General features: G+C 68.8%; 1 protein-coding gene across 1 annotated transcript; it reads left to right on the top strand.

Moving 5' to 3' along the window:
* The first annotated feature begins 4,432 nt into the window (after window positions 1–4,432).
* On the top strand, window positions 4,433–12,165 carry NKPD1 (NTPase KAP family P-loop domain containing 1). The gene is made up of 4 exons (XM_087729786.1): window positions 4,433–4,544; window positions 6,701–6,845; window positions 8,396–8,527; window positions 10,384–12,165. The coding sequence occupies exons 1-4, from the start codon at window positions 4,521–4,523 to the stop codon at window positions 12,027–12,029; spliced, it is 1,947 nt and encodes a 648-aa protein (XP_087585912.1). The 5' UTR covers window positions 4,433–4,520; the 3' UTR covers window positions 12,030–12,165.
* The last annotated feature ends 233 nt before the right edge of the window (window positions 12,166–12,398 follow it).

The raw sequence follows: 12,398 nt of genomic DNA on the forward strand, positions 1-12,398 counted from the left end.
GGGGGACAGGAAGGACAGAGGACATCAGGGACAGGGGACAGAGGGGACAGCGGTGGCATCAGGGACATTGGGGACAGGGGGGACAGGGGGACAGCAGGGACATCAGGGACAGGGGGACATTGGGGACAGGGGGACATCAGGGACAGGGGGGACATTGGGGACATTGGGGACAGTGGGGACAGGGGGACATTGGGGACAGCAGGGTGACGCACCCAGGAGCACGGCTGTGCCCGCCATGGGGGTCCCAGCACCCATGGGGGTCCCAGCACCCATTGGGGGGGTCAGAGCACCCATAGCTGGGGGTCCCAGCACCCATGGGGGTCCCAGCACCCATAGCTGGGGGTCCCAGCACCCATGGGGGTCCCAGCACCCATTGGGGGTCCCAGCACCCACAGCTGGAGGTCCCAGCACCCATGGGGGTCCCACCCGGCAGCCGTGCTCCTGGGTGCTGCTGATGCCCCTCCAGGGGCCCCCCCGCGCCTGAGGGGGGGAGGGGGCCCCCGTGGGGGGGGGGCACCCACGGGGGGGGGGGCACTCCCAGCACCCCGAGAGCCCCCCACCCCCCCCACCCCCCAGTTTCCCCCCTCCCCACAGTTTGGGGGCACCCCCCACCCCCCAGTTCCCCCCACACCCCAGTTTGGGGGCACCCTCAGCCCCCCACCCCCCAGTTTGGCCCCCCAGTTTGGGGCTCCCCCCCCAGTTTGGGGGTACCCCCCCGAGTCCCCCCCACCCCTCCCACCCCTTTTTGGGGGGCCCTCCCCCCTCCCAGTTTGGGGGCCCCCCATCCCAGTTTGGGGGTCCCCCCCCAGTTTGCCCCCCCCCAGTCTGGGGGTGCCCCCCCCCCACCCCGTGCTCTCCCCCACCGCACCTTTGCCCTTCCCCATGGCACCCGGCCAGCTTTGCGGGGGGGGATACTGGGGGGCACTGGGGGGTACTGGGGGGCACTGGGGGCACCCCCCTCTTGGCGCCCCTGGATGATCACCATCCTGCCCCCGCTCAGCCCCCCGGATGTACCCCAGGAAGGGGGGGGCGGGGGCCCCCCGGCCCCCTAGGGCCCCCCCACCCCCCTATGGGCCCCAGCCCCATAGGGCTCCCCTGCCCCTATGGCCCCCCCGGCCCCATAGGGTCCCCCATGGCCCCATAGGGTCCCCCTTGGTCCCATAGGGTCCCCCATGGCCCCATAGGATCCCCCCGGCCCCATAGGATCCCCCATGGCCCCATAGGATCACCCCGGCCCCATAGGGTGCCCCCCGACCCCACAGGATCCTCCATGGCCCCATAGCATCTCCCCCAGCCCCATAGGATCCCCCCAGCCCCATAGGGTCCCCCTGGGACCCATAGGATCCCCCCAGCCCCATAGGGTCCCCCATGGCCCCATAGGATCCCCCCAGCCCCATAGGATCCCCCCAGCCCCATAGGGTCCCCCATGGCCCCATAGGATCCCCCCAGCCCCATAGGACCCCCCCAGCCCCATAGGGTGCCCCCCGACCCCACAGGATCCCCCATGGCCCCATAGGGTCCCCCTTGGTCCCATAGGGTCCCCCCAGCCCCATAGGGTCCCCCCGGTCCCATAGGATCCCCCGAGCCCCATAGGATCCCCCCATAGCCCCATAGGATCCTCCCATAGCCCCATAGGGTGCCCCCCGACCCCACAGGATCCCCCATGGCCCCATAGGGTCCCCCATGGCCCCATAGGGTCCCCCCAGCCCCATAGGGTCCCCCCGACCCCACAGGATCCCCCTGACCCCATAGGGTCCCCCCGGTCCCACAGGATCCCCCCTGACCCCATAGGGTCCCCCTGACCCTATAAGCTCCCCCCAGCCCCGCCCCGCCCCTATAGCCCCCATAGGGCCCCACTCACCGCGTTGACGATGGGCAGCTGGGTGGCCATGGCGGCTGCGGGTGCCTGGGTGGGGGGTCCCTGGGTGGGGGGATCCCTGGGGGGGTCCCTGGGGGGGGGGATCCCTGGGGGGGTTCCTGGGTGCTGGGGGTCCCTGGGTGGGGGGTCCCTGGGGGGTCCCTGGGGGGTCGCTGGGTGCTGGGGGTCACTGGGTGCTGGGGGTCCCTGGGTGCTGGGGGTCCCTGGGGGTCCCTGGGGGGGGTCCCTGGGTGCTGGGGGTCCCTGGGGGGTCCCTGGGGAGGTCACTGGGTGCTGGGGGTCCCTGGGTGCTGGGGGTCCCTGGGGGTCCCTGGGGGAGGTCGCTGGGTGCTGGGGGTCCCTGGGTGCTGGGGGTCCCTGGGGGGTCCCTGGGGGGGTCCCTGGGTGCTGGGGGTCCCTGGGTGGGGGGTCCCTGCGTGGGGTCCCTGGGTGCTGGGGGTCGCTGGGTGCTGGGGGTCCCTGGGGGGGTCCCTGGGTGGGGGGGGTCCCTGGGTGCTGGGGGTCCCATGGCGGCGGGCGCGGGCTCTCCCCGGTGACCTCTGTCCCGCCCCGCTCTCATTCCTCCGCGGTGGCACCTGCGCAGAGGGTGGCACCCTGTCACCCTTGTCCCCATCTCCCCGCGGGGACCCACCCCAGCTCCGCCACCCCAGCGGCCACCCGGGGCCCCTCGTCCCCGTGGGGACTCGCCGGGACCCCCCAGCCCCGGTGTCCCCCCAGCCCCATGGCCCCGTGTCCCCACGTCCCCACGTCCCCTCCATCCCCTGTGCCCCCTGTGTCCCCTGTGTCCCCACGTCCCCACGTCCCCACATCCTTGTCCCCTCAGCCCCCTGTCCCTGCATCCCTGTCCCCTGTGTCCCCATGTCCCCTGCGTCCCCCATGTCCCTGCATCCCTGTCCCCCATGTCCCCATGTCCCCACGTCCCCATGTCCCCTCCATCCCCCGTGTCCCCTGTGTCCCCATGTCCCCATGTCCCCACATCCTTGTCCCCTCAGCCTCATGTCCCTGCATCCCTGTCCCCCATGTCCCCATGTCCCCTCCATCCCCTGTGTCCCCTGTGCCCCCTGTGTCCCCATGTCTCCATGTCCCCATGTCCCCCCTGTCCCCATGTCCCCTCCATCCCCTGTGTCCCCATGTCCCTGTGTCCCCATGTCCTCACGCCCCCATGTCCCTGCATCCCTGTCCCCATGTCCCCTCCATCCCCTGTGTCCCCTGTGTCCCCATGTCCCCATGTCCCCCCTGTCCCCATGTCCCCTCCATCCCCTGTGTCCCCCTTGTGCCCTCCTTGTCCCCAAGTCCCTGCATCCCTGTCCCCATGTCCCTGCGTCCCCAGCCAGTGTCACCGGGGTTGGTGGCCGGTGTCACCGGTGCTGGTGGCCGCTGTCACCGGGGTTGGTGGCCAACAGGTGCCGCCTGTGCCCGGGCCAGCAGGTTCCTCTGGCAGGAGCCACCGGCCACAGGAAGCGGCGCTGGCAGGGCGATGTCACGGCGGTGTCACGGCGCTGGCAGGGCGATGTCACGGCGATGTCACGGCGCTGGCAGGGCGCTGATGGCCTGGCGGTGGCACGGGCAGCGGCGGGCAGTGGCTGTCCCCTCAGCCCTGCCTGCGGCCGCTGGCTGCTGGCCCTGCCTGCCAGGGCGTCCCCCTGTCCCTGCGTCCCCCTGTCCCTGCGTCCCCATGTCCCTGTGTCCCCATGTCCCCTTGTCCCTGCGTCCCCATGTCCCTGCATCCCTCCGTGTCCCCTGCATCCCCATGTCCCTGCATCCCTGATGTCCCCTGTGTCCCCATGTCCCTGCATCCCCATGTCCCCATGTCCCCTGCGTCCCCATGTCCCCTCTCTCCTCCATCCCCTGTGTCCCCACGTCCCCTGCATCCCTGTGTCCCTGCATCCCCCATGTCCCCCCGTCCCTGTGTCCCCATGTCCCCTCTGTCCCCTGCATCCCCCCATGTCCCTGCATCCCCCCATGTCCCCACATCCCCCCATGTCCCCATGTCCCCATGTCCCCTGCATCCCCCCATGTCCCCTCTGTCCCCTGCATCCCCCCATGTCCCTGCATCCCCCCATGTCCCCACATCCCCCCATGTCCCCATGTCCCCTGCATCCCCCCATGTCCCCACGTCCCCATGTCCCTGCATACCCCACGTCCCTGCATCCCCCCACGTCCCCACGTCCCCTGCATCCCCCCATGTCCCCACGTCCCCATGTCCCCATGTCCCTGCATCCCCCCACGTCCCTGCATCCCCCCACGTCCCCACGTCCCCATGTCCCCATGTCCCTGCATCCCCCCGTGTCCCCACGTCCCCCCATGTCCCCATGTCCCTGCATCTCCCCATGTCCCCACGTCCCCCCACGTCCCCACCCCCCCATGTCCCCTGTCCCCTGCATCCCCCCATGTCCCCACGTCCCTGCATCCCCCGTCCCCGTCCCCATCCCGCCCCACGCCCGAGCCCTCGCCGGGGCCGGATCCGGCCGGGCGTTGCTGGGCCCTGACTCAGGCCCAGCTCCCGCGGCGCAGCCGGAATTTCTGCCCCATCCACACCCAATTATTTCCTCCCGCCGGGGCAGCGGCCGGGCCGGATCCTGCCCCAGTATAAAGCCGCCGGAGCCGGCGCTGGGACCGATGTGGCCGGAGGCAGGCGGGGATGGAGCCGATGGCGCTGCCCGGGGTAGGACGGGGACGGGGACGGGGCAGGATGGGGCCCCCGGGGGCGGGGGTGGCCCTGGGGCGGCCTGGGGGGTGCTGGGGTGGAGAGGGTGCGGGGCCCCCGCTACCAGCGTCCCCAGTACAGGCTGGGCTAGGGTCACTGGTGTCCCCAGTACAGGCTGGGCTGGGGTCACTGGTGTCCCCTGTATCAGCTGTCCCATGGTCACCAGTATCCCCAGTACAGGCTGGGCTGGGGTCACTGGTGTCCCCTGTATCAGCTGTCCCATGGTCACCAGTATCCCCAGTACAGGTGGGCTAGGGTCACTGGTGTCCCCTGTATCAGCTGTCCCATGGTCACCAGTGTCCCCAGTACAGGCTGGGCTAGGGTCACTGGTGTCCCCTGTATCAGCTGGGCTAAGGTCACCAGTGTCCCCAGTACAGGCTGGGCTAGGGTCACTGGTGTCCCCTGTATCAGCTGGGCTAAGGTCACCAGTGTCCCCAGTATAGGCTTTCCTATGGTCACCAGTATCCCCAGTACAGGCTGGGCTAGGGTCACCAGTATTCCCAGTACAGACTGGGCTAGGGTCACTGGTGTCCCTTGCATGGGCTGGGCTGGGGTCACTGGTGTCCCCAGTATAGGCTGTCCCATGGTGACCAGTATCCCCAGTATAGGCTGGGCTATGAGCTGTCCCAGTGTCCCCAGTATAGGCTGTCCCATGGTCACCAGTATCCCCAGTAGAGGCTGTCCCATGGTCACCAGTGTCCCCAGTCTTGGCTGACCCTGTGCCCCTCATACAGGCTCTCCCAGAGTCCCCAGTTCAGGCGCTCCCAGTGCCACCAGTGCTCCCAGTCCACCCTGTCCCGTAGCAACCAGTATCCCACCTCCAGACTGTCCCAGTGGCCCAGGTGGCCCCAGTCCAGGCTGCCCCATGACCACCAGTGTTCCCAGTCCAGCCTGCCCCATGGCCCCCAGTGCTCCCAGTTCAGGCTGTCACATGGCTCCCAGTGCTCCCAGTCCAGGCTGTCTCATGCTCCCCAGTGTCCCCAGAAGCAGTTGCAGCCTGGCCCCCAGTTTGTCCTGGTTAGTCCCCATCACCCCACTCCAGTCTGGCCCAGTCTGGCCCAGTCTGGCCCCACACCCTCCCAGGGGCACCCGGGGAGGGGACAGGGGGTCCCCGAGGCCCTCGGGGACAAGGACGGGGTCACCCAGTTCCAGAGCAGGGGTTTGGTGCCACCCCCCCCAAAGCCACCCCAAAACCACGAGGTGCCTCTGTCCCCATGTCCCTGTGTCCCCATGTCCCCATGGTGTCCCCATGGTGTCCCCATGGTGTCCCCATGTCCCTGTGTCCCCATGGTGTCCCTGTGTCCTCATGTCCCTGTGTCCCCATGGTGTCCCCAGGTCCCCGTGGCCACATAGCATCCCCATGGTGTCCCCATGTCCCCATGGAGTCCCCGTGTCCTTGTGTCCCCATGTCCCCATGGTGTCCCCGTGTCCCTGTGGTGTCCCCATGTCCCTGTGTCCCCATGGTGTCCCTGTTTCCCCATGGTGTCCCCATGTCCCCGTGGTGTCCCCATGTCCCCATGGTGTCCCTGTGTCCCCATGGTGTCCCCGTGTCCCTGTGGTGTCCCCATGTCCCTGTGTCCCCATGGTGTCCCTGTTTCCCCATGGTGTCCCCATGTCCCCATGGTGTCCCTGTGTCCCTGTGGTGTCCCCATTTCCCCATGGTGTCCCTGTGTCCCCGTGGTGTCCCCATGTCCTTCTGTCCCCATGTCCCCATGGTGTCCTCGTGTCCCCATGGTGTCCCCATTTCCCTGCGGTGTCCCCGTTTCCCCATGGTGTCCCCACGGTGTCCCCATGTCCTTGGGTCCCCACGTCCCCATGGTGCCCCTGTGTCCCCACGGTGTCCCCATGTCCCTGTGTCCCCACGTCCCCATGGTGCCCCTGTGTCGCTGTGGCGTCCCCATTTCCCCATGGTGTCCCCACAGTGTCCCCGTGTCCCCACAGTGTCCCCACGGTGTCCCCGTGGTGTCCCCGTGGTGTCCCCGTATCCCTGTGGTGTCCCCATTTCCCCGTGGTGTCCCCATGGCGTCCCCGTGTCCCCATGGCGCACCCACGTCCCCCTGTCGCCGGGGCGTCCCCGGGGCACGCAGCGGTGCCACGTCTCCCTGCCCCGGCAGGGTGCCGGCTCGCCGGCGTGCGGGGGGCCGCCGGCGGGAGCCCCGGGGTGCTGCGAGGAGCGGCTGGCCTGCCTGGGCCCGGGGGGGGCCGCCGCCGCCGGCCGCCACGGCGCCTTCCTGGAGGGGGAGCACGGGGAGCACCAAGGTACGGGGCGGGGGCGGCCGGGCCCTCCTGTCCTGCCCGCACATCCCATCCCATCCCATCCCATCCCATCCCATCCCATCCCATCCCATCCCGTCCCATCTAATGCCATCCCGTCCCGTTCCATCCTGTCCCATCCCATCCTAATCCCATCCCATCCCATCCCATCCTATCCCATCCCATCCCATCCCATCCCATCCCATCCCAATCCCATCCCATCCCATCCCATCCCGTCCCAATCCCATCCCATCCCATCCCATCCCATCCCATCCCGTCCCATCCCATCCCATCCCATCCCGTCCCGTCCCGTCCCGTCCCATCCCGTCCCATCCCATCCCATCCCATGCCATCCCGTCCCATCCCGTCCCAATCCCATTCCATCCCCATCCCGTCTCGTCCCATCCCGTCCCATCCCAATCCTATTCCATCCCCATCCCATCCTGTCCCATCCCACCCCAGCCCCGTCCCATCCCGTCCCATCCCATCCCATCCCATCCCATCCCATCGCGTCCCATCCCATCCTGTCCCATCCCATCCCAATCCCATTCCATCCCCATCCCATCCTCTCCCAATCTCATTCCATCCCCATCCCGTCTCATCCCATCGCGTCCCATCGTGTCCCATTGTGTCCCATCCCATCCCAATCCTATTCCATCCCCATCCCGTCCTGTCCCATTGTGTCCCATCCCATCCCAATCCCATTCCATCCCCATCCCATCCCAATCCCATTCCATCCCCATCCCATCCCAATCCCATCCCATCCTGTCCCATTGTGTCCCATCCCATCCCATCCCCTTCCACCCCCATCCCATCCCTTTCCATCCCCATCCTATCCCAATCCCATCCCATCCCATCCCATCTCATCCCGTCCCATCCCATCCCGTCCCATCCCATCTCATCTCATCCCATCCTGTCCCATCCCTTCCCATTCCATCCCATCCCATCCTGTCCTGTCCCATCGTGTCCCATCCCATCCCAATCCCATCCCATCCTGCCCCATCCCATCCCGTCCCATCCCCTTCCCATCCCATCCCATCCCATCCCATCCCGTCCCATCTAATGCCATCCCGTCCCGTTCCATCCTGTCCCATCCCATCCTAATCCCATCCCAATCCCATCCCATCCTGTCCTGTCCTATCCCATTGCATCCCATCCTGTCCCATCCCATCCCATCCCGTCCCATCCCATCCCATCCCATCCCATCCCATCCCATCCCATCCCATCCCATCTTATCCCAATCCCATCCCATTTTATCCCAATCCCATCCCATCCCATCCCGTCCCATCCCATCCCATCCCATCCCATCCCATCCCATCCCATCCCATCCCATCCCATCCCATCTTATCCCAATCCCATCCCATTTTATCCCAATCCCATCCCATCCCATCCCAATCCCATCCCATCCCGTCCCCATCCCATCCCATCCCATCCCGTCCCATCCCACCCCATCCCATCCCACCCCATCCCACCCCCCCTCCCCCCCCGGGGGCCCCGCGCCCCCCGTCCCCAGGGCGGGGCCCGGCCTCACCCCGCCCGTCCCCTCCCGTCCCCAGCGGCGCTGACGGAGGATGACATCTACTGCCGCTGCCTCTCCAAGACGCTCTGCCACACGGCCACCCCCGTCACCGTCGGCTTCTACGCTCCCTGCGGCCACCGCCTCTACTCCCTGCTGGACAAGGTCACCGGTGGGTCTGGGGCCGCGGGGCCGCCGCGGTGTCACCCCCCCGGGGCCAGCCGCGCCGCGTGCCGGGGCGCCCTGGGCACCGGCGTCCCTCCCGCTGGCACCCCGGCGCGGGGCCCCGTTCCTCGGCCCACCACCGCCCCCGGTTCTTCTGCAGATTGGGGGGCCCCCGTTGCACCAGCACCCGTCCCACCCCGCCCCAGCCCCGTCCTATCCCCATCCCAGTCCATCCCACCCCGCCCCAGCCCCGTCCTATCCCCATCCCATCCCAGTCCATCCCATCCCGCCCCAGCCCCGTCCTATCCCCATCCCATCCCATCCCAGTCCATCCCATCCCGCCCCAGCCCCGTCCTATCCCCCTCCCATCCCATCCCAGTCCATCCCACCCCAGCCCCGTCCTATCCCCATCCCATCCCATCCCATCCCAGTCCATCCCACCCCAGCCCCGTCCTATCCCCATCCCATCCCAGTCCATCCCACCCCGCCCCAGCCCCGTCCTATCCCCATCCCATCCCACCCCATCCCCATCCTATCCCCATCCCATTCCATCCCATCCCAACCCATCCCATCCCACCCCAGCCCCGTCCTATCCCCATCCCATCTCAGTCCATCCCACCCCATCCCATCCCATCCTGCCCCAGCCCCGTCCTATCCCCATCCCATCCCATCCCAGTCCATCCCACCCCGCCCCAGCCCCGTCCTATCCCCATCCCAGTCCATCCCATCCCGCCCCAGCCCCGTCCTATCCCCATCCCATCCCAGTCCATCCCACCCCGCCCCATCCCATCCCATCCCATTCCCACCCCATCCCAACACATCCCGTCCCACCCCACCCCATCCCCACCCCATCCCACCCCATCCCATCCCAACCCAACCCATCCCATCCCATCCCACCCCATCCCATCGCATCCCAGTTTCCCCCGGGTTTGAACTCCCTCTTGCACCATCCCCCCCCCACCCCATCCCCCCCCACCCGGGGTCCCTCACTCACCCCCCCCCACCCGGGGTCCCCCCCATCCCCCTCCCAATTCGGGGTCCCTCACGCACCCCCCTCCCAATTCAGGGTCCCCCACGCACCATCCCCCCCCCCCATCCCCCCCCACCCGGGGTCCCTCACGCACCACCACCCCCCACCCGGGGTCCCCCCCCATCCCCCTCCTAATTTGGGGTCCCCCACGCACCATCCCCCCCACCCCATCCCCCCCCACCCGGGGTCCCTCACTCACCCCCCCCCCCACCCGGGGTCCCCCCCCCCATCCCCCTCCCAATTCGGGGTCCCTCACGCACCACCCCCCCCCCAACCCGGGGTCCCCCCCCCCATCCCCCTCCCAATTTGGGGTCCCTCACGCACCCCCCCTCCCAATTCAGGGTCCCCCACGCACCATCCCCCCCCCCATCCCCCCCAATTCGGGGTCCCTCACGCACCACCCCCCCCCAATTCGGGGTCCCCCCCATCCCCCTCCTAATTTGGGGTCCCCCACGCACCATCCCCCCCACCCCATCCCCCCCCCAATTCGGGGTCCCTCACGCACCCCCCCCCACCCGGGGTCCCCCCCCCATCCCCCCCCCAATTCGGGGTCCCTCACGCACCCCCCCCCCCCAATTCGGGGTCCCCCCATCCCCCTCCTAATTTGGGGTCCCCCACGCACCATCCCCCCCACCCCCTCCCAATTCGGGGTCCCCCACGCACCCCCCCCAACCCCAATTCGGGGTCCCCCCCCATCCCCCTCCCAATTCGGGGTCCCCCACGCACCATCCCCCCCACCCCACCCCATCCCCCCCCCCACCCGGGGTCCCCCCCCCTCCCCCCGGCCCGGGGCCCCCTCCCGCCCCCTCCCTCAGCCCCGTCCCCCTCCCCAGGCTTCATGCGGGAGGAGATGGCGCGGCGGGAGGCGGCCGAGCTGCGCCGCGGCCGCCAGAAGCCGCGCAGCCCCGAGGGCTGGGGGCTGCTGCTGGCGCTCTGGTACTTGGCCTTCTACAAACCCGTCATCACCGAGAGCCACCTGAGGAGGAAGAACATGGAGTTCATCTTCATCCGCTTCAGCGCCTGGCAATACGCCGGCTGCGACAAGCTCTGGGCCGGTTTGGTCACCACCCTCTGCGACCACATCCGCCACCATTTTGGGGCTTTGCCCCTCAGCGTTTACCACGTCATGGGCACCCGGCCTCGCTTCGCCTCCGGCTTCAGCCAGAAGGAGTGGGTGCTCAAGAGGGGCGCCTGCCTCAAGCTCTGGGGGCTGCTCTTCGTCCTGGCCGCCGGCGTCACCATCCTGCTGGTGGCCCTCTTGGTGCCGGGCATCAAGGACCACCACGCTTTGAAGGTGGTGGGTAGCGCCGTCACCTCCCTCTCCGGTTCCAGTTTGGTGTTGGGAGCTTTTTCCGTCTTGAAGAACCTGTTGGTCAGCGAGAAGCAGAAGATCGAACGGTTGACCAACAGCGAGAGGTTCGCCAACCAGCTGGGCTTCATGAGCAAAGTCCGGAGAGAAGTGGAGGTGCTGGTTGACTTCTTGGCCTTCATGGAGATCTTTGAGCGCCGCCGGCTCCGCGTGGTGCTGGAAATCACCAGCCTGGATATCTGCTACCCGGAGAAGGTGGCCGGCGTCCTCAACGCCATGAACACCTTGCTCTCCGAAGCCAACACCCCCTTCATCTTCATCCTGGCCGTGGACCCCAGCGTCATCGTCCCCTGCCTGGAGCAGACCAGCTGCATGAAGGGTCTCGCCGACAACGGTTACCTCTACCTCAACCGGACGGTGACGCTGCCCTTCTCCATCCCCGAGATGGGCGCCCGCTCCCGCCTCCAGTGCCTGGAAGCCGCCGTCCAGACGCGGGAGGACCTCATGTACCGCATCATCACCGGCAACGTGGAACGCCGCCGAGCCAAGTGCCAGGCCGGCCCGGCGCCTCCCGGTCGGCAACAGGCGGACGCCGAAGCCGTCCGTTGCATCCACGAAGCTTTCCGTTGCCTCCACGACGGCGCCGACCCCCTCGCCCGTTACCTCCCCGCCAACGGCGCCCACGTCCGCCGCATCGTCAACACCATCCCCATCACCCTCCGGCTCCTCCTGCACCGCGCCGACGCTCCCGGCGACCCCTCGCCCCGCGCCGCCGCCGCTTGGGTGGTGTTGGCCGATCGGTGGCCGTGCCGGTTGAGCTGGGCTTTGCAATGCCTGGAGGACGCTTGGCAGAATCGGCCGGCGCCGGATTTCGGCGGGCGTTCCTTGTGGAGCATCTTCCAGGAGAACGTGGGGGAGCTGAGCGCCCTGCGGCAGCCGCTCCACAACGTCCTCGGCCTGGACGGGGACGCCGAGCTTTTCCAAACCTTCCTCGCCTGCGATTTCCCCTTCACCGCCCGCGACGCCCGCGCCTTCCTCGGCGTCACCGTCAACCTCGACCACTCCATCCGGCACAAGATGGGGCTCCTCCGCGGTCTCCACCGCCTGCAGAAAGCCGCCGGCGCCGTCCCGGTGTCCCGTGGCGTCCAGTGTCCCCCCCCCCCCGAGTGATGGTGACGCTGCCGGGTGACGCCTCTGCACCCGAAACGGGCTTGGATGGCGGGTGACACCGGGGCGGCCCCGCGGTTGGTGGCCCGAGGGTGACGTTTGTCCTCCCCGCCGGTGTACTTTGGGGACGCCGACGGGATGGAGACAAGTCCCCGTCCCCGAGAAGAGACGCGGCAGGGAAAAACGCCACCAAGGGCTGGAGCTGGGGCGACTGGGAGAGACTGGGAGAGACTGGAGGGGACTGGGGGAGAGCCGAGGTGACCCCAACCCGCTGCCACCCTTTGGGGACCGTCCCCGGCGAGCGGCGACGTCCCCGGGGAACCTCCCGCAGAAGCTTCCCCCCCCCCCCCCCCCGCCCCAGTCATCCCATAA

The sequence above is a fragment of the Nipponia nippon genome, unplaced genomic scaffold, assembly GCF_047370975.1.
Source record: "Nipponia nippon isolate SJK-2023a ecotype South Korea unplaced genomic scaffold, ASM4737097v1 scaffold_46, whole genome shotgun sequence".
Taxonomy (NCBI): domain Eukaryota; kingdom Metazoa; phylum Chordata; class Aves; order Pelecaniformes; family Threskiornithidae; genus Nipponia; species Nipponia nippon.

Bases quoted from the DNA above. Each gene is read 5' to 3' on its own strand.
- NKPD1 (XM_087729786.1), top strand. From the start codon at position 4,521: ATGGAGCCGATGGCGCTGCCCGGG. The intron at 4,545-6,700 runs GTAGGACGGGGA...CTGCCCCGGCAG, and splicing joins AGCCGATGGCGCTGCCCGGG to GGTGCCGGCTCGCCGGCGTG. The intron at 6,846-8,395 runs GTACGGGGCGGG...TCCCGTCCCCAG, and splicing joins GGAGCACGGGGAGCACCAAG to CGGCGCTGACGGAGGATGAC.